The 21,911-nt window shown below is 16.4% G+C and overlaps 7 protein-coding genes and 1 non-coding gene across 8 annotated transcripts, besides 16 other annotated features; 4 read left to right on the top strand and 4 right to left on the bottom strand. All coding sequences in view use genetic code 6, as the record gives it.

Annotated features, from left to right (window-relative positions):
- Window positions 1-760: 760 nt before the first annotated feature.
- Window positions 761-833: a microsatellite.
- Window positions 834-1,218: 385 nt separating this feature from the next.
- IMG5_172480 (ser thr protein phosphatase family protein, putative) lies at window positions 1,219-2,733 on the bottom strand (the record flags this gene model as incomplete). The annotated part of the gene is made up of 2 exons (XM_004029763.1): window positions 1,219-1,240; window positions 1,313-2,733. 2 exons carry the CDS (start codon window positions 2,731-2,733, stop codon window positions 1,219-1,221), a joined length of 1,443 nt encoding a protein of 480 aa, XP_004029811.1.
- A 1,483-nt stretch (window positions 2,734-4,216) lies between these two features.
- IMG5_172470 (hypothetical protein) lies at window positions 4,217-4,525 on the bottom strand (the record flags this gene model as incomplete). Its single annotated transcript, XM_004029762.1, has 1 exon — window positions 4,217-4,525. The coding sequence occupies one exon, from the start codon at window positions 4,523-4,525 to the stop codon at window positions 4,217-4,219; it is 309 nt and encodes a 102-aa protein (XP_004029810.1).
- A 205-nt stretch (window positions 4,526-4,730) lies between these two features.
- Window positions 4,731-4,762: a microsatellite.
- Window positions 4,763-5,217: 455 nt separating this feature from the next.
- Window positions 5,218-7,351, bottom strand: IMG5_172460 (hypothetical protein; the record flags this gene model as incomplete). The annotated part of the gene is made up of 3 exons (XM_004029761.1): window positions 5,218-5,699; window positions 6,690-6,966; window positions 7,028-7,351. 3 exons carry the CDS (start codon window positions 7,349-7,351, stop codon window positions 5,218-5,220), a joined length of 1,083 nt encoding a protein of 360 aa, XP_004029809.1.
- Window positions 6,031-6,113: a microsatellite.
- Window positions 6,636-6,685: a microsatellite.
- A 3,999-nt stretch (window positions 7,352-11,350) lies between the features above and the next one.
- Window positions 11,351-12,213, top strand: IMG5_172450 (snf7 family protein, putative; the record flags this gene model as incomplete). Its single annotated transcript, XM_004029760.1, has 2 exons — window positions 11,351-11,830; window positions 11,875-12,213. The coding sequence occupies 2 exons, from the start codon at window positions 11,351-11,353 to the stop codon at window positions 12,211-12,213; spliced, it is 819 nt and encodes a 272-aa protein (XP_004029808.1).
- Window positions 11,367-11,403: a microsatellite.
- Window positions 12,123-12,153: a microsatellite.
- Window positions 12,214-13,976: 1,763 nt separating the features above from the next.
- Window positions 13,977-14,049, top strand: IMG5_172440. Its single transcript has one exon. It is a non-coding gene; the product is annotated as a tRNA-Thr (tRNA).
- A 102-nt stretch (window positions 14,050-14,151) lies between these two features.
- Window positions 14,152-14,190: a microsatellite.
- Window positions 14,191-15,810: 1,620 nt separating this feature from the next.
- Window positions 15,811-15,878: a microsatellite.
- A 135-nt stretch (window positions 15,879-16,013) lies between these two features.
- Window positions 16,014-16,053: a microsatellite.
- Window positions 16,054-16,320: 267 nt separating this feature from the next.
- On the bottom strand, window positions 16,321-17,941 carry IMG5_172430 (hypothetical protein; the record flags this gene model as incomplete). Its single annotated transcript, XM_004029759.1, has 6 exons — window positions 16,321-16,827; window positions 16,881-16,986; window positions 17,031-17,266; window positions 17,481-17,557; window positions 17,669-17,741; window positions 17,843-17,941. The coding sequence occupies 6 exons, from the start codon at window positions 17,939-17,941 to the stop codon at window positions 16,321-16,323; spliced, it is 1,098 nt and encodes a 365-aa protein (XP_004029807.1).
- Window positions 16,470-16,521: a microsatellite.
- A 337-nt stretch (window positions 17,942-18,278) lies between the features above and the next one.
- IMG5_172420 (hypothetical protein) lies at window positions 18,279-20,422 on the top strand (the record flags this gene model as incomplete). The annotated part of the gene is made up of 9 exons (XM_004029758.1): window positions 18,279-18,361; window positions 18,410-18,497; window positions 18,541-18,627; window positions 18,676-18,942; window positions 18,984-19,190; window positions 19,260-19,342; window positions 19,373-19,382; window positions 19,864-20,032; window positions 20,418-20,422. The coding sequence occupies 9 exons, from the start codon at window positions 18,279-18,281 to the stop codon at window positions 20,420-20,422; spliced, it is 999 nt and encodes a 332-aa protein (XP_004029806.1).
- Window positions 19,202-19,237: a microsatellite.
- Window positions 19,581-19,649: a microsatellite.
- Window positions 19,583-19,675: a microsatellite.
- Window positions 19,583-19,677: a microsatellite.
- Window positions 20,380-20,415: a microsatellite.
- A 469-nt stretch (window positions 20,423-20,891) lies between the features above and the next one.
- Window positions 20,892-20,926: a microsatellite.
- Window positions 20,927-21,140: 214 nt separating this feature from the next.
- On the top strand, window positions 21,141-21,685 carry IMG5_172410 (hypothetical protein; the record flags this gene model as incomplete). The annotated part of the gene is made up of 2 exons (XM_004029757.1): window positions 21,141-21,441; window positions 21,567-21,685. The coding sequence occupies 2 exons, from the start codon at window positions 21,141-21,143 to the stop codon at window positions 21,683-21,685; spliced, it is 420 nt and encodes a 139-aa protein (XP_004029805.1).
- Between the last annotated feature and the right edge of the window lie 226 nt (window positions 21,686-21,911).

Genomic DNA, 21,911 nt, shown 5'->3' with positions numbered 1-21,911 from the left:
TTAAATTTGTGAGTTTTTACTTATAATGCATTATTTGGGTTGGTATAATTATTTTATGTTGTTATTTTTGTGATTTTTTGTTGGTCTCTTCATATACTTTTTGGTTAAAAGATTATATATTTTTTCCTTTTAATTTAGAACAGTTATATCCTAAAGGATTGTTTTTATTATTTAGAGTTGAAATATTACATTATGAAGATATATTAATTAATGATTATTCACTTTCTGTTATATTACATAATTCTTTTTCTTCTTTCATTTAGTTATTTGATCTTTTTAATTTAATAACAATATTATTTATTTATTATTAATGTTTTTAAATTGAATATAGGAATACTTAATTACTACTTTTTTAATATATATATAAATACATTTATATATGTTTTTTATTTTAGTAAAAAAAAACTAAGCTATTATTTATGAATATTGTTTTTAAATAATTTTAGAATACTACATTAAAAAAATTATTTGATTTTTATATTTATTAACTAAGATTTTTGACAAAAATATTTTGATAATATAACTATTTATATAAATAATTAATTTTTTTAATGAATTTTTATTTATTTTAATTATTATTATTCAAAAATTTATTTATAATTTTTGATAAAATAAAATATATTAAATTTATAAATAACTAATTATTAATAAATATAACTAATTATGTTTTATTAATAACTAAATTAATTAAATTTATGTATATAAATTTTTTCTAAAAATATGTTTAAATTCTTTTTTTTTAAACTATTATCAATTTAACAAAAATTAAATTAAATTAAAATATAATAGAAAAAATTATATATTAAACAAAATCTAAAATAAAAAATTTAATTTCTATTTAAGAAAATAAAAGCAATAATTACAGAAATTTAAGATAAATTAATTAATCTATATTTCCGAAACAAAAAATAAAAAAAAAAAAATGATCATAAAAATATATATTATTTATACATAAAATTTAGAGAAAATACATTCATTAAATAATAATAATTCTGCCCTCAACTTACGGATTAATAACAACATATTCAATATCATTAACAAGCTTAGTTTCTGTTATAATATATTCTTCTAAATTATTGTGCTGCCTAACACTTTTAACTTCATGAATATGTTATTTATCATGAACAATCTCCACTTAATTACAACTATTAAACTAATGCATTCCATTTTACCCTACCTTTAAATTATTTTCATTTTTAAAATTGCAATTATTTTCACTCATATTATTAAAGTAACTTTCCTATATATTACTATGGTTATTATTATCATTTTATTTTTTAAATGTTTTGTAAAAAATCCAACAACAATTTACAAATGTGGCTATCCATTAGTTTCGTCTACAATATATTTACATTCTCTTAAAATATCATATCCATCTTTTCCTAAACTAATGAAATATTTAAGCGCCACACTATATTTTTTCACAAAATCGATTTTCTCATTCCCTACCCAAACATCTACAATTCTCTACATTGGCTCTTTTCTGGGATCAAAAGAATATTTCATACCCGAAACTTAAGGAAATCTTCCATCGTAATTAGGCCATTTAGAAACACCATTTTCTAAAGCCTATACTATTTAAAAACCATTCATTTCTAAAACTACTATTACATCGGCAAAAGGCAATGCTTTACACATCATTTAAAATGTAATTTCTCCTTCTTCAAAAATACAATCTGATCGTATTGTCCCTGCATTTAAAATAGCAATATCGGCTTAAGTGTCTTTTCTAATCACATCGGCGTAGAAATTTCCAAAATTGCTTTCTTGAGTTCTTACGGTACTAAATTAGGTGTCTAAAGGACATTTTGTATATCCTATTACTTTATCCATATCTTCTTTTGTTTTTTGAATGTATTTTTCAACATAGGCGTGAATATCTGGATCTTCGGGTATATCTTTGGTAACTTTATAGAAATCCATATTAAGCGAATGACCATTTTTTAATTAATAATTTCCTTTTTGAGTATTATTGATATATACTTCTATTATGGAATATTCTTTAAAATCGCAACCACTTTTAATTATTACACATTTGTTTTAGGTGCATTTGAAATATTTACAATGATCATGTCCACCTAAAATTAAATCAATTTCAGGAACATTTTCAGCCAATATATTATCATTAGGTATTCTCATGTGTGTTAACGCAATTATAAATTCGCATTAAAGCTCTTCTTTTAATACTTGGCAAACTTCTTTCGCACAATTAACGAATTCTTGATATCTTAAAGTTTATATGTCTATTTCTACTATTGTATCAAGCCATTCTTCTTCTGCAAGTCCTATAAAACCTACTTTTATGCCATTTAATTCCTTTGTATAATACGGTAAAAAATCAGCTACGTTTTTACCAGTACTTGCGTCAAATATATTACTACATAACCATGGAAAATTACAGTTAGACGTTAATTTTATGACATGATCTATTTTATAATCAAAATCGTGATTTCCTACACATGCAGCATCTATATTTAAGGAATTTATTGGATATAACATTTATTAACCTTAATATAATAAAGACATTGTGGAAGGGGAAAATAAATCTCCGCTGAATAATATAAGACTGTTTTGGGGATTTTATTCTTTGAAATTTTTGCATATTGTTTTGAAACGGGAAACTCCGCCGACTGTAGCAGTTGGGTTTTCACTTTCTTAACTGCCGATTTCATAAGCATCATTAAAATGGAGAATATTTATTTTTTTGGTTTAAAATTATGATTGTTATTACATTTTTTTTATTTAATTATTATTTTATTTATTTTGAAGAATAATTTTTTTTATTATATTTAGTTTAATTGTTTATTTTAAAAAATAAAAAAAAAGACAATAAAATAAAATAAAAATATTATATAAATTTCTTTTTTATCGTGATTTTAATTTAATGTATGCTTTATAATATTTTTGTTTTATTAGTTTAAAATTAATGATGTGTTATTTTTCTATATATGAGTTATTAATAATAAATAAAATAATAGAATAATAGAAAAAGATAAAATTATTATTAAAAATATAATTAATTTTGTGCATGAGAATAATATTTTTTAATATACCGTTTTTAAAATTCAATAAATATTAGAATTTATATTATTTTAGATAAATATCTAATCAAAATAACATAAGCAATTTTTATTTATTAATTTTGATTTTATAAAAACCTACTTTTAAAAAGTAAATATAATTTGTAAAAATACAAATATATTAATTTTATATATAAAATAAAATTTATATTAATAATATAAAAAAGTAATTTATTTTTATATATTTATTTGATAATTAAAGCATTTAATATTAAATAAATTGCTAAATTGCATTTTAATTCAAAAAAAATTATATAAGGAAATATCTAAATTTAACCTATTATGAAAATTATAATAAAATAAGAGTTTAAAAAACATATTTTCTCTTTTTTAAAGAAAAAATTGAATTGTAACCAAGTTTCAGGATAATAATACAAAATAATTAGTAATAATATAATCGGGGAAATTTTATACAAAACTTATATCAAGAAATCTAATATAGACTCAATTAATTTTTTAAATATAAAATTTAATAAATAAACAAATTACTATAAATATTGTAAATAATTAAATAATTAAGTTAATTTTAAAATGTATTTATAATTTTAACGAAAATCAATTAATTTAGACATCAGTTTATAAATTATATAATTTAATCAATTGCTTTGCATAAAAAATAAATAAATTTAAATTGAAATATATATGTTTATGGAAAGATATTTTAATTCTGCAAAAATATAATTAATTTTTTTTTTTTTTTTTTTAAACAAAAAATAAAAAACAAAGTATAAAATATAAAAGAATTAATAATATAATTCAATTAAGTTTAGTTTTAGAAGGATTTATATTTTTCGCTTTTTATTTATCATATTAAGTCATATCAATTTAAGTTTCAGTTTTTTAATTTTTTTCTTTTTAAACTTTTAATTTTGAGCTTAATATAGAGGCAATAAAATTATAAAACTTAAGTATTTTTTATCTACATAATTTTTAGAATTTAATTAACTTAAGATTTTTTTAAATTTTTTCTAGTTTTTATTTATCTTAAAAGTCACCTAATTCACTCAATAGCCTTTCCATATTTTCAAAATCTTTCAAAATAATTTAATTTTAGTCCAATCCATAATTATTATCTTACATATGATATTAGAAAGCCTTCATAATTTTCAAATTATAAAATACTTAAATTATTCGACTCATTTACATAAAGAAAGTCTTTCCTCTTAAATCAGGTACATTTTATTAAAATTTATGTTTTATTTAAAATTAAATTTCCTCCATTTCAATTACTAATTTATCTACTCCTAATTATAAAGTCTCATGAGTGAAAAAATCTGTATATTATTTAATATTTTCATAATAAGTGTAAAAATAAGTAAATCCAATATTATTTTCATCATTAAAAATATTATTATTTTAATCAAGTTAAGGAACTTTTACTAAACTGTTTAATTATAAATATTTTATAAAAAAACAAGTATCATTTGCTACTGTAAAAAAACCATCTACAGTTACACTTCCTTTTCCAATTGAATAAATATCTCTATATAATTCAGCAAAATCTTAATCAGTATTTTATACGAAATTCATTTATAAAATTTTTTTAAAACTCACAAAATTTATTGAAAACTTTCCATTTGAACCCATTGATGATTAACTTAAAAATGCTTCTCTTAATAATTTATACCTTTTTTTTAAAAAAAAGTTGATTAAAAAATAAAATAAAAATAATAATAAAAAATGATATACTTATTCCTTCTTTCAATTCTATAAAATTCCAAAAGAATTCTCAAAACAAATCCCGCTTCAATAATTTATTTTTCATTTTTAACTTTAACTTTTTCTTTAAGTTATTTTTTAATCAACATAACATGAACTTAATCATACTTACACATAATCAAATCCACTAATTATTCTGCGTCATTCAAATAAACATATTAAAAAACATCAAACGCATTTTCATGTCTATGCATTCCTGGTCCTTTAAAAAGAATATACCGGCAATGTAAATAGAAATAAATTTCATCTAAGCTAGCTTTTTCGTTTAAAAATTCTTTAAAAGTGACACACTCCCATATACCTGTAAGCCTTGGATTCAACAAATCTAAAATAAAAATTACTCTATTGTCGTCTAATTGTATTTTTCTTGTTCATTCAAAAATCTTATTTTTTAGTTTTTAGTCTATAGTAAATTTACTCATCCATCCATAAATAAAATCTGGGAATTTGCTTATTTGTTTTGGGTAATTTCATATAAGATAAATTCATTGTATTTAGAATCTAATATTGATCTCATTATTCCTAAAAAGTTCTGAGAAATTTTTCTATTTTTTAAATTTTGCATATCCAATTCATAGTTTTTGCCTACTTATTCAACTAAAATGTAAAAATTAGGCTTATAGAGTTAAAAACTGGATAAAGGGGGCTCATTATTTTCTTTAGATTACTCATTTTCGTTTTTTTCAGCCATTTATGATATTGCTTCTAAATATTTTTCCTTTACTAAATCAACATTACCATCTTTTTATTTAAATTCCTAAGCTTATTAAAGTGCGACTCTTATATAAGATTTATCTTTTGAAAATTCTCCTTAAAATGTTCTCAAAAAATTCAAATCATTAGGAAAAGAACCATCATTAGGTACTTCAACTTCTTTACTTCTTGCAATTGAAAATTTATCTAATTTTTATTGTAATATTTAGCATTTATCTCTTAGTTAATTTAGTATTTGCTGCTATTCTTTAAACTTTAAGTATATATTTATATAGTCTTCCTTTTGTAAAAATGCTCTTTCTCGATATTATACATATTTATCTGACAAAATGTTATTTTCATCTATTAATTATTAAATTTATTATTAATTTTAAGAAAGTTTTGAACGATATTATCTTATGTCTAATTCAGCCTTTTATTTTTTATGTAACAAATGTGTAAATAAAATATATATATATTATTATATATAATTTAATTAAATAATAAATATAATATCTTTAAAAATATAAATTAATAAATATATATATATATATATATATAATATAAATATATAATTTATTATAATTTATTTATATTTTTATTATATATATACATATATATGAATATCTGTATATAAATATTTTACTTTTGCCTGAGTTCCTTACAAGCTTGTTATTAAAACTTTTTTTTTTTAAATATCAGTATCTTTTAAGTCTATTTCTCTTTTATATTTTTTTATTTATTATTCAGTTTCATTTTATAAATTTTTGAGTTGTTCTTGTAAATACTAAATATCTGATCCTTTTTCAATTTATTTAAATTTATCTGCTAACTATACATTTTCTATAGCTAATTTTGTATTTTCGAAAACTAAGATGTTTTCTCTTTTATCTTTTTTTGATTTTTATTCATTATTTGAGTCTGATTCTATAAATTTTTTAAAATAGCAGTTTTTTCTCTTAACATTTACGAAATTTATTCCTTTTATTATTATATTTATTACATTTTTTCTTCTTATTAATTGCTTTTTAATTTATAATTTTCTATTTCTTATGTTCCTTTTAAGTGATTATTATAAAGACTTTTAATTAGATTAATTACAAATTAATTAAATTCTTTAATTTAATTTAATATAATAAAAGAATATATATATATATATATATATAAATATATATATATATATATATATATATTTACCTTATACTTTTTCTCCTATATTAACAAAATCAGGATATAAATGTAGCCAGTCTTCAATTTCGGAATCAATTATACTCGTAAGTTTATTAAAATGATTAATTTTGGAATTTATTTCAGGAGGAAATTTATCGAAACCATTTAAAAGTTCTTATTTTTTTCTTTAAATAAGATATGATTTTGTTAAATATTTTTATAAAGATTATGATTTGTTTGTAATATTATTTATATTGATTTCAGAATCATTTTATTAAATTAAAACACTTTACTTCAAATCATTCTATTTTTTATATTTATTTTTTTATAACAATAAAAAATAAAAAAATAAAAATATAATTTACATTATTAATAAAGCCATATTTTTTAGTATCTTAACCTTATGAAACTGCATTTACAATATTTGATATTGTTGAATAATCTCCTATAGTACTATTTTTTATTATTGAATTAGAGCTTTATTATTATTGTATAGGAAAAACGTTTTAATCAGGATAAGGTTTCTTTGTCACATAAGAAGTTCTTTTAGGCAAATAAAACCCTAAATCTTCATTAAATCTGACCTTATTTGTACTAAATGAAGGGAGTGAACCTGATTTTAATTTCTCATTTTAAATTCCAGGATAGATTAATTTTGCTTATTTATCTTTTTTGGGAATATTCTTCATGTTTTTTTTTAAATTATAAATTTTATTTTAATAAATATTTAATTATTGTAATTATATTTATATAAAATTTAATAAGTTATTAAAACAAAAATAGTATTTTTTTTTTTAATAAAAAATAAATAAGATAAACTATATATATAAATTTTTTTATTTATTTATATAATATAAAAAAAGGCAAAGTCTATAAAATAAAATATATATATATGTTAATGAAATTTTCAAATTTATATTTTCTACTTTATTTTCCAAAACAATATTTTAATTTATTCATATATTAAAATTTCTTTAATATAAAGACAAGTCTAAAGACTCATACATTCTATTATTTTAAAACTAATTTATTGGTAAATCTTATTTTTAAGAAGAAAACAAATTATAATTGAATTCTTAATTATTTTAATTGATTTATTAACAATAAAATTAATTAGAAACATTATTTTCACATTAAATGCAAGGTCCATCATACAAACTAGATACTTTAAATTTTTGTCCACAAATTTTGCATTAATTAATATATTTACTAGCTGATTAATATAAAGATCTATATAAATTTTATTACAAGTATTTTTATCCAAAAATATTTATTTTTAATTAAAATGCACCTTAATTTATTTCTATATCTTTTATAAACTTGACATAATAGACTTTTATAATGTCAAATCATTTATTATATCTTATTATATTATTGCATCCTATACTTGTTCGACAGAAACTTATTTAAATTTATAGTTTATGATTTTCATAAAATCTGAAAAAGAAGTATCTTTAGAAATCTTAAATATCTAATCAGTTAATTAAATAATATTTATTTAAGGATATATTTATACACATTCGACATCTATGTAAATATTTAAGAATATATTATCTAATTATTTAATTTATAAGATTTTATATAATTCATAATTTATTTAATTTGAAAGCCTTGATATTAATTATTAATTTGATCCTTTTTTCAATTTCGATTAAATATTTAGGAAATTTACAAGTTATAAAATTACAGATTTCAATTATATTTTATTTTAATTTTACTTGTATATTTTCTTATTTAATAAATTTTTGCAATTTTTATCATTTGTAAATGTATTCTTTAATATGTTATGTAAAAAAGTTATCAATTCACTTTCAAAATACTAAAAACACTAATTTTGTTAAACTAATGAAAATAAAATTATAATAAAGTCCATAAAAGGACTGTAATCAATATATATTTAAATATTATATATTTATTAAATTTAATCATTATAATTATCTTAGTTTAAATAAATTGATTTAATTATTTCAACTATTTTATTCAAGCATCCTATTTAAATTATATTTCTTTTATTTTTTTATTTAATTTTATTTAAAAAATAAAATAAAAAAATCATATTTTATTATATAATTGATTTACATTATAAAAAAATTATTTGATTATTCAAATATAAGCCTAAATATTCTCAATATTTTAATATTATCTTCATTAGAAAATTAGTTTTAGACAAGTACATTAAAAATTTAAGATTAAAATAATTCCTAAAACAATTAATATTTTATATTAAAATATAATAAAATTTGTTTATTTTTACTAATATCATGTTCTATAATATTAATTATTATATTATTTAAAAACAAGTACTTTTTTAAGAAAAAAATTAATTTTAAATTAAGCCTGTAATTTTGTTCAATCTATTTTAGTTTACCAATAATGCTTTGAGTTTTTAGTTTTTTCCTAAAAGAATATTATAAAATAAAATCAAAGCTTTGTATATTAACTCATCATATTTATTTTATTCAATAAATTAATCAATTAAGTTAAGGACGGTGTCAATATCATTAGAAAGAATTTAAGTATAAGGAAGAGTATAAAATAGTATATCATATCCATTCAAGATTATCTCTTTTTCATATTATTAAACCTACTATTTATTAATAAAAAGTGAAAAGTATTAGCCAGAATAAATTAATTATAAAATTAATTAAGAATTGATATGCTTTTAACTAAAATCATTTTAAATTTCCTTTTTAGAAATTTCCAAAAATAAAAAACTCAATAAGCATAAAGTAAAATTATTTAAAAAATAGTTTTTTTAAGCAAAATTTTAGATTATATTAGTTTCATTTATAATATGATTTCTAATATAAATATCATATTTTACAAAATAAGTTAAACATAAAATACATTCTTGAATTAATTCTGGTTATATTATTTCACTTGAGCTTATATTTTAAATATTTTCAAGTATTTCTGTACACAAATCTTTCTAAAATTTCTAAAAAAAATAATTTATAAATTACTAAAGATTTAAATTTATCCCTTATTAACTTCCACTTTACAATATATATCTGAGTATTTATAAACAATTAAAATATAATTCTGAATTTAAATCTTTTAAAATAGATATTATAATATCAAAAAAATTATATGAATCCATTTTTAAATAAAGTTCACTTAAAAATTAAATTACATTGTCAACTTATTCTCTATCGCTTATTAGATATTAGTATTATAAAACTAAAGCTATATTATTTAAATTTTCGAATTCAACTTATTAAGATACTTATATACTTTACAAAGTCAAATTTATATTTTAATTATATAATTATATATCGTTTAATAGATCAAGCTATTTATTTTATTTAAATTGTACTTAAAAAATATAAAATTATATTATTTTACTTTATACTGATTAGAATATTAATTTGTTAAATTTTCTAATTTTTGCAATTTTTAATATTTATTTAGTATATAGTTATTTATTTATTATTACTAAAAATTATTTTCTAAGAAAATCTTTGCAATTATTAAATGAATGAAAATAGTATCTTCTTATTAATCAAAAGTAAAATTATATATATCATCTTCGAATATTTAATATATTTCATTTATCACTGCTTGAAGAAATGTTTTTTTATTTATAATACCTATCTTTAAACCATCTAATTTTTAAAATATGCTATAACATTATGATTAATTGGTCTATTCCTTTCATAAAATATATATATAAATTATATTATATATATTTATTTAATAATAATAAACTTTTGAATAATTTTATTAAAATATATGCTATTGTTTCTGTGCTAATTATGATTTTTTTATCATCTATATAGTTATTTTAGGTATTTCTTTCATATTCTAATTATTTCATTATTTCATAAAATTTATTAACTTGATTCTTAATATTTGTATTTGATAAACTTTACTGAATTTGAACATTTATTTCATTTATAATTTATAGTTGATTTTAAGTTTCGAAGTTATTATATATTCATTTTGTATAATTTCTGATTATTATTTTTTAATTTTTAATTTTTTTCTATTATAATATATAAGCAAAAAAAAAAATATGAAAATAAAATACAATTAAAATAATTTTAAAATTAAAATAATTAATTATTTATCATATATCTAAAATATTAAATAATATTGCTAAAAATTTTTATTATAATTATTATTTTATATTAAAAAAATGTTGTTATTATAATTTTTTTAAAAAAAATATTTTCAATTACTTAACAAAAGAATAAAAATAATATAGGTGCCAAAATTTGTGGATATATTTAAAAAATAATATATATATTTAAATTTTTTACTTTATTCAAAATTGGCTAAAATATGGTATAATTGCTTATTGATCAGTTTGTAAATTTAAATATATAAATATTATTTCAAAAACCATTTAAAGTATTAATATTCAATAGATTTTTATTAAAAATAATAAAATTAATACTTTTACAAAATAATAAAAAATTTTAAAATGTATATTCTATTTAAATCAATAAATATAAAAAAACATCTATTATTTTTATAAATAATTAGTATTTTTTTTAATTATAATTTTTCTTAAATAATTAAATTTTGTAATCTGTCTTTTTATACTTCTAAATCATAAATATAATAAAAAACCTTAAAAAATAGATAATCTATAAATTAGTTTGTCAAAATCATTTAATAAAGATTACAAATATAATTTATTTAATAATAATAAAAAAAAATATATATTGATTAAAAATTGCATTATGAAAATTTTTATATAAAAATTAATTAAATAAAAAAAATAATATAAAAAAAAGGCAAAGTAAATTAATGAACAGATTATTTGGTGCATAAAAACCTTAAGCTCCTTCAGTTTAACCTGTACAATCTCCAACTGTATAATAACCTGCATAATAATAACAATTGGTGGATTTATCCGGATAATCAAAAAAAGTAAAAAACAAAACTTGTTGAAAAATATTTTAATAAAATAAAAAAAGATGGAAAATAAAGTTAAAGAATTAGACGAAACAATAAAATCATTAAATGCAGAAATTTTAGAAAATTATAAAAAAGCAAAGTCTGCTAAAGGAAGTACAGCAAAAATGTATTAATAGAAATGTACTAATTTAATGAAAAAAAGAAAATTATATGAATAATAATAGTAAAATTATCTTAGCTAATAATTTACTTTAGATTAAGTTGCTTTTACAAGAGAAAATATTTAAAATGTTGTTGAAATGGTATTTTATTTATAATATTTTTTTTTAGTTTATAATTTTAATAGGGTTAAGCAATGAAATAAGCAGTCACATAATAAAAATAATTATTTGATTAAGTAAACATAGATGAATTAGAAGATTTAAAAGACGATATGGATGATATGGCTTATGAAAGCAATTATATGAACGAAATGATGAATAGAAATTATGCTTTAGATGTTAATGAAGAAGATTTAGAAGAAGAAATGAGAGATTTAGATAATGAATTGTTTTAGGAAATGGTTAATAACTAAAATAACATTAACTAACAACTATAATAATAATAATAATAATAATAAAATAATCCATAATTAAGTAATAAAGCACAAATGCAGAATGATATAATATAAAAAAATTTTATTTGAAATAATATTATATAAATATATGTAAAAATATTATTGGTTTATTATAAAAATCAATATTAGTTATCATAAATATTCTATTCTTCAAAAAAGATATTAATCTTATTATATATTTAAATTTAGAATTTTTTAACTATTATCTTAACAATGACATATTATTTTTTATTTTTTAATGCTTTCAAATAAATTTACTTTTTTTAATTAAAATAAAGAAAATATAAATATATATGATTTAACTTTTGCATTTGCTCTTTTATTTTCTCAATAAATTTAATCTAAAATAATTTTTTATTTTTTCTTCTAAAATATATTTTTTTTTATTGTTTATTTTGATTTTATAAATTAAACAAATCTTCTTTTTTTAAAGTATTTATTTTTAATGATATAATCATATACTTATTTTTTTATTGTTATAGATATTTTTTCCTATAATAACTCTTGCCCTATTTTTTTTTTTTCAGTCAATTTTTAAATCTAATAATTTATAAATCAAAAGACGAAACAAATTTAATTTTTAAAAAAGTACTTTATAAAAATAGGGTCTAACTGTAAAATATTCACATGCTTTAAAAGTCATTCTATTTTTTTCATTTTCTACATTATTTAATTATTCTTTATAATTAAGTAATATTCTTTTTATTTATAAATCTAATTTAATTATATATTTTACATTTTATTAATTGATTATCATTTAATTATATTTGTAAGTTAAATATTCATTTTATTATTCATATTTTAATACACCTTAATGTTATTATATTTTTAAATTTATTATTCAATCACTTAATTAATAAATTAAATTATATATTTATTTTTTTAATTATTTTAGGTTTGTGTTTCTTTTCTTTTATAATTTTAATCGTTTTTTTAAATTCCTTTATTAAAAAATTTTGAAACAAATTGCATTTATGTTAATTATATTTTTATATTATTTTTTTATTTATTTAATAAAGTTTTTAAAAATTATATTTAATATGTAAATATATTGTTTTTTCTTGCTAATTTTCTTAAAATATACTCTTGTTAATGTTTACTAATTTAAATTTATTCGGCCTAACAAAAAAATATTGTTTTCATTATTAATATTATTTGTACATTTAAATCTGGTAAAAATAATTTAAATTAATTTTAATTTGAGGTTATATTTGTTATTTTTAATATTAAATTTAATTTTTAGACATGATTTTTTGTTTAATTTTGTTGTGATATTACATGTCTTTGTAAATTAAAAAAATGTATTATTTTGAAAAATTAAACTAAACAATATTTAAAATTAAGCAATTTTAAATTTTATTATTTTAAGATAAGCAATTAAATTCATTTAAATATTTTTATTCTTTAAAATAAAATTAATTTATATTATTACAATTAATATTATTTTAATAATAGCAATAATAGCTTATTTTATAACAATACTTTTAATATTTTCATATAATTATATATTTTTTTAAATGCTAATTCATTTAAAAGATTAATTATTAATGACATAGTAAATTAATAAGTTTTAATTTATTAACAAATATTAATACTTCTTTTTTTATATTCTATTATTTAAAAATATATTTTCAATAATATTTATACATATTGAATAATATTAGAAAATTATAAAGTTTAATAAAATAAAAAATAAAATATTATTGATATAATAAAATAAAAATTTATATATAAATATTTAAAATTATAATAATACAAATATTCAATATTTTATTTTATTATTTTTATTTAATGAAAATATTTATTATTATATCAGTATTTTATATTAATAAGCTGGTATAGCACAGTGGTTAGTGCATCTGCCTTGTAAGCAGAAGGCCGTCGGTTCGAATCCGACTATCAGCTTTTTTATTTTTTTAATTTAAAATAAATATATAATCAATGTTAAGAAATTAATTTAATATAAATTTTACACATTTTAAATTATTTTATTCATGTTTGCATTTTTATTTAACATTAATTATTATATTTAAATTATTTTATTATTAGAATTTATTTTTCAAAAAATTTAATAATTATTAATTATAAAAATAAAAATTTAATTTATATATATAATTTGTATTCTTATTATTAAAATACTTTATGATAATTAAATATAGTTTTATATTTTAGTAAAAGAAAATATAATTAAAATTATATTTAATTTTAAAAATATAATAAATATGTATTGTTTATTCTAAATAGAATTAATAATTACAATAGAAAATAATAAGAAAATCATTAAATTTATTTATATAAAACTCATAAAAAAATATAATTGACTTTAACTTTTTTCTAATTATATTATAAATAATTTTTATTATTATACAAATCTAAAAAGTATAGATATCCTTTATTATTATTTTTTTAATTTGTATATCAATTTTTATTTATGTAATAATTTAATACACATAATATTATTATATTGTAATAATTATGATATAAATATCACTTAATTTATCATATTTAATTGCTTAATGTGCATCTGTCTTATAAAAAACAAATAATTTTATAGAATATACAGAATATTATTTATTTATTTTATTTCAATTATTAAACAAATTAATAAATAACATTCAAATATTTTAATTTATGTTGTGAGTTGTGAAAATGTTTTGAAAAGCAATAATTTGGACTAATAATTTTTTATTTTTTTTATAATTTTTAAATTTAGAAATTCAATTAACAAAGAAAAAAATGGATAATGGCATTTTTTTCGAATTCAGTTCTTTTTTTAAAAATAAATAAATATATAATATAAAGAAAATTTTAGAAATTTATTCTAGTAAGTAATTTCATTTTCGTATTTTTGTATACCCGAAAATTAGATTTATAATTTTGAAACAAAAAATGTATTGATATTTAAAATGAGCAACAAATTTACAAAAAATAAATCATATTAAAATTTTTATTAATATTCTTCCCTTTAATACCTATAAAACTAGCTAATACACCAATTTAATATAAAAATAATTACTTTCATATAAAAAAATAGTTAATATAAACAATTAAAAATTTAATATACTATAAAAAAACAATAGCATTACTATTACTAATATACTATTTTAAAGAAAATTAAAAAACTGATACTTATTTAAATATGTATTAAAAGATACAAGATAATTTGATATTAATGCATTTAATTTCTAAACGTTATAAAATAATTTTTTTTAAATAATATTATTTAAAAGTTATGAGTTACATGTAATAAAATTTTCAAGAATATATTTTAGATTTTAATAAAATATGAAAGGGCGAATTCAAATTGTTTATTAATAAATTATATATATTATTAATTTTTGTAGAAAATTTAGATAATTTTAAAACATAATTGGATAAAAATTTAAATATGGTAATAAAAATAAATAAATTAATAATTGATTACGAATAGTTAAGGGTTAATATAGATAATCATAATTTTAAATAGAAATAAAATATTGATAATATTTGAACAATATATAAAATAAATTATAATATTTACATTTTCAAAAATAGAAATGTAAAAAATAATTAAAAAATTGAATTGAATAATATATATATTTTATTATAAATTAAAAGACCATTTAAAAAAATATATTCAAATGTTAAATTATTAGATATCATAATCAAAATAAAAAAAACATTAATTATATAGTAATAAATATATAAATATATATATATATGTATATATATATATATATTTATATATATATATACATACTTTTTTTTATTTATAATTTATATATATAAAATAAATATATTACTATTTAACTTAAATATTTATATTTTCTTTATTTATTTTAAATATATATTTTTTATGTTTATATTATTTCTAATTAATAAATATAATAATTTTTTTTTTTTTTTATTATATTTACTTTTTTTTTTATTTGATTTAGATTCATAATAATATTTTTTGTTTTTATTATATTTATTTATTTTAAAACTTGCTAAAATATCATATCTCGTATATATAAATAATATTGATATAAAATTTTAATTGAAATTTCTTTTTCTAAATGTATAAGATATATATATATATTATATAAATTACATTTTAGATTTTGTAAATAATTTTTATTTTTGAAATTTCGCATATTATTATTATTTAATTTATATTTTTATATTTTAAATAAATTTATTAATTTTGTATTTTTTTCATTCTTAAAATCCATATTTTTAATTGTATATATAAGATGCCGCATATTCTAAATTCCCGTGAGCCAGGGTTAAAGCTTTAATTGCTTCTTATCTAGTAGCTCCTATATTTATTAATTATTAAATAGAAGCCTCAGGAAATTATGAAAATTATTATTATTGTTAATGTTATTATTATTATTATTTTTAAGGTTATTATTAAATTTGCTAATATTTTTATTACTATTATGGTATTTGTTATTAATTTTAGTTCTTAATATTATTTTAATTATTTAATTAGTTTCGTTTATCTTCTTCTTCAAATAATTACTTTTCTAATTCCATTGAAACGGATTTTTTAATATCAGCTTCATATAAGAAAGGTACATCAAGTTTTCTATTTTGTAAACTAAACGTGAGACAATTTTTTCCTAAATCAACTAAACATTAAAATCTTCTTAAAGTATCTAAGCCTAATAAAAAGTCAAGATTAATAGTTTCAATTACAGTAAAAGAACAAGGAATTTTCTATTTATGTTTTTTTTTAAAAAAAAATCAATTTTAAATAAATATTTTTTTACTTAATCTAAAATTTATATATGATAACTATGAATTCTTCCTAAAATTTTTCCTGTTCCAACCCCTGAAGCAATTCCAGAAAATCTTTTATCAACTAGTCTCATTATCCTATTTTTTTTATTTTATTTTTTTTAATTATTTTGTAAAAATACCCGCATCTTTCAGCACATTATTTTGAAATAATTGTACTTTCAGCTCCTGTATCAACAAAAGCTTAGACTTGCCTATCATTAATGCAAATATCAATATATAGCATAGTTATTTTTCCAAATACTTCAGGCATGTATTCTTATGCCATTTCTAAGTTTTAATCAATTTATTGTTATTCTATTATTTCTTATATTTTTTTTTGATTTTCTGGATTGAAAGGATCAGATTCTAATTATTACTATTTTTAAAATTTTAATATTTTTATTTAAAAAAAAATATTTTTTACTATTAATTAGGCCTATTCGATTTTTTTCTTGTTCTTTCTTATTGTTCTTCTTAGATGTATTTCACTAAATCTTAGATATTACTAGAAAGTACTGCTTCACCTAACTTTGGATTTGAATCCATCAAATGTTAGAGTGCTCGAGGATTTTCAGTATAATGTTTTTTACTTTCTAAGCCTCAGTTAAATAGAAACTATTTTAACTATTACTTGTTACATTTTTGAAAATGTTTGCCAAATTTTCAGCTAATTAATTTGATTATGAATTATTATTGCTAAATATACTAGAAAAAAGGTTAGAATTCCTTTATTATTATTTTTTTGTATTAATTATATTTTATTTATTTTGTTAATTACATAACTGTCCTTTTTTAACATAAACGAACCATATCATTATTCTGACAGTAGTTTTGCAATAATTTATAATCTTCTAATAGTTAATTATTGAAATATATTTCTTATTAATCTGATGGAATTCCGAACTAAATAATTTTTTAATTAATTTTTTGATATAAAATAAAAAAAAATTACTTCAATTTCTAATACAACTTTTACATCTTCTATTTTTGCAGTCGCATCAAAATCAATTTCTTTAACTTAATCTTTTTCTGTGATAATTGTGATTTTCATTTTTTATTTTTTTATTTGTATTATTATTTTTAATTTTTTTTATTTATTTATTTTATTAATAAATAATCATTTTTAAGCTAACATTTAAGTTTTTTAAAAAATGCATAAAAGTTAATAGTATCTATTCTGAAAGAAATAAATTACAATTTTATTTATAAAGCAAATCTATATTAATTATAAATTATAGTAATATTTTTTAATTAATTTAATACATTTAAATGAAGAAAATTATCTTTTTATAAAAATAAACAGATGAATTTTTTATATATAATTTAATAATAATTTTTAAAAATACTTATATTTAGATTATATATATATAATTTATATTTTTACTATAATGGATATAGATTAAAACATTAAGAGTAAATTTTAGAAAGCAAGAGACGAAGTCGATCCTATCCTTTATTAAAAATGGGATAAGTAAAATAATAAATAAATATTAAATTTGTTTAATGAATTATAAAAAAGTGAGTAAAATTATATAAGATAGTTAATTTCTGAAAAAGACGAATTTGATTGGGATATAAATCCATAGTCTCCTAAGTGCTTAAAATATGTATAAATAAAAAAAGGAAAAAAATAAAATAAAAAAATATAAGATTGGTGGAGTTGATATTTCTTTTTCATAAAAATACGATAATATAGCAGTAGCTATTTTAACAATATTAGAATATACAAGTTTGAAAGTATTTTTTTTTTTAAATAAAAATCAAATTAACTTAAAAAAAAATAAGGCTATTTATTAATAACATGAGGTAGTTAAATTGGATTACCCTTATATTCCTGGTTTTTTAGCTTTTAGAGAAGCAGCTCATTTAGCAAAATTATTTAATTAATTAAAATAAAACAAACCAGAATACACTCCTTAGGTTGTATTAGTAGATGGAAATGGAATTTTACATTAAAATGCATGTGGTTTAGCTAGTCATTTAGGAGTTTTAATAAATATACCAACTATAGGAATTGGAAAAACTGTTTTTTTTGTAGATGGCTTGAGTGAAGTTGATTATTAAAAAAAATAAAAAAAATAATAATAATAAAGGCTGAAGTAACATACAAATTTAATGAGCATTGCAAAAACGAAAAAGATTATGTCTTATTATAAGGAAAAAGTGGAAGAATATGGGGAGCAGCAATAAAAAGTAAAAAAAATACTACCGATCCTATCATTATTCAATTGGACATAAAATTTCTTTATAATCGGCTTGCAAATTAGTTCTAATTGTTGTAATTTAGAATTCCTGAACCAGTTAAAAAATAATATTAATATTTAAATTTATATTAATATTTATATTTTTTTATTTTAATTTAAAAAAAGGTAAGAGTAGCTGATGTTAAATCAAGAGAAATTGTAAGAAATTTGAAGTTTGAAGATACTTTAACAGCAAAAACAAATGATTTGTAATTTTTTACTGATAATTTTAATAATAGTATTAAATAGGTAATTAATAATACTTAAATTTAATGAAAATAATATTAAAATTAAATAAAAATTAGTAAAATATCAATTAAAAAATAAAAAATGAATATAATTGATATGAATTATTTGATTTATAAAATGAAATAAAACTTATATTTATTTAAAAAATTAATATATAATGATAAAACAAATTTAATTTAAAAAATTTATAAAAAAAAAAAATATATATATTAATATATATAAATAAATATATATTTATTATAAATTAATAAATATTATATATATTATTTATATACCTATTTATATATTTATATATTATTTTTTTATAATTATATCTATAAATCTAAATCAACTAAAATGATAAGAAATATATTAACTATTTAAAAACCTTTTTTTTAAAGAAAAATTAATCATAAAGTCACAAATTATTATTTTTAATATTTTGTTGAAAAATATGTAATATTAATTTAATTTTTATATTTTTTTTTATTATATTTTATAGGATTGCAGAAAAGTCATTGAAAGAGAAAATAGACATATAAATGAAAAATTTGCTAAATAATCAACGACTTTTTTAGAAAGATTTTAAAATAAAATTAAAGATAATAAACATAAATTAATTTTTTTTATTGGAGTAATTTTAATTTGTTAACTTAAATTTGCTTATGAAAGTAAATTTTATATATATTTTAGTTTTTTTTAAAAAAAATATAATTATAATTTAAAGAATTAGTCTATATCTATAAATACAAAAGAGATTTAAAGTGGTAAGTTTATAGAATTATTTATGGAAAAAAAAGTCTATTTGAAAACACTATATTAGAATAAAATATAAATGATATTAATATTCCAGAAGAATCTAAAAAAATATTATCCGAAATATATATATAAAAAGATTAAGAACTTAAGTTTGGTATTACAAGAAAATACTTGAAAAAAATATACAAAGATTTGGGATTATTTTTACAAAAGGAAGATATTAAAAATTTTTATTTAAGATCAAAAAATTAAGATTGTGTAATTAAAAAAAAAATAATAATAAAAAAAAAAATAAAGATTGATTAAAAAATTGCGGGAATAAACTTAAGAGAATTTTTAATTCTATATTAAAATGGATTTTAATTAAAAAAATCAAAAGTAACAGAAGAATAATATAGGAAAGAGTTTTTGCAAAGTTTTGAATAAAATTATTCTTTAATATAGTAATGGGAAAATAGATAATATAAAAAAAGGAAAGAACATTTATATAATTATTTCAATAGTATTTTTTTTAAATTCAAACTTGTAAAAGAGTCAGTAGATAAAAATTGCTATTTCTTTAGATGAATTGAACGAAGAATTAAAAAAAACAATTTTAAGAACTTTCTTTAAGAGAAAAATACTTGTTTTGAATTAATAAATCAATATTTTAGTTTTAAAGCATATTAATGATGATAATTTGTAAAAATAAATTAAAAATATTTATATATAAGTTATTTTAAATCTTATTTATACTAAAAGAAATATTTTGTAATAAGTTGAACCTTTATATTAATTTAAGACAAATTTAATATAAGAAAATTTAAAAAAATACGAATAAGAATTCAAATCTATTTATCCAGATAATTTTTTAGCTTAAATACCATATTTAAAATGAAAAAAAATATATTTTATATAAAGTAAAAATCAAAATATTTAATTTTATTAAATAAAGAAAAACAAATAATTTATCCTTTTTTATTTATAAAATTAATATAATTTAATTAAAAAAAATAACTAACTTTTAAAAATAAAAATAAAATGAACGCCTAAACAATATAAGATAATGTTAACAAATATAGATATGGTGTATTAATAGGAAATGTAACAGAAGAAAGATTTGGAATAGACATGTCTTAAAGATATATAAACGAAAAACTTCCAAATTCAACAATGAGGGATACATTTGGTATTTAAAATAGTGCTTTAGTAGCTGAAAAATCTAGTATAACTGATGAGGAAAAAGAGTTTTAGGATCATGTTTTATCTGTAAGGAATGGAGTTTAATAACATATATTATTTGGGCATGGAAGCAATTTTCAAAAAAGGGAATACGGAACAAGTTATGATTTATCTTATAATTAACATATTAAACCTTAAGTTTAAATTCATTCTAAATTTACACATGAATTGGAAAAAACATCGAGAGTGTTTAATAAAAATATTATTTATGAAAAAAACATTAAGAAACTATTCCTGAAATAGGTTAAAAATCAACGGGACCAGCAGGAAAAGCTAGAGCATATAATGAGTTTACTAAATAATACGACTCTTCTCATATGAAAATTCCTTTTAGAAAATAATGATAATATTTTTGGATTTTTTATGTTTATGTTTATTTTTGTTTTATTTTTTTTATTATTGTCATTCAATTGCTTTATAAAATATCATTTTTTTTTAGATTTGAGATTATAAAAATAAAAAAATAACTTATTATATATATTTTTTATATTAGTGTTCTTATTACTCTTTTTATATTAAAAATAAATTTAAATTACAAACATTTAATTTTATCAAAAGTATTTATTAATT

Source organism: Ichthyophthirius multifiliis, assembly GCF_000220395.1.
Source record: "Ichthyophthirius multifiliis unplaced genomic scaffold scaff_1120509251268, whole genome shotgun sequence".
In the NCBI taxonomy this organism is placed as follows: Eukaryota; Ciliophora; class Oligohymenophorea; order Hymenostomatida; genus Ichthyophthirius; species Ichthyophthirius multifiliis.
Note: the sequence above shows the minus strand (reverse complement) of the source record. Positions and strands in the feature narration are given on the sequence as shown.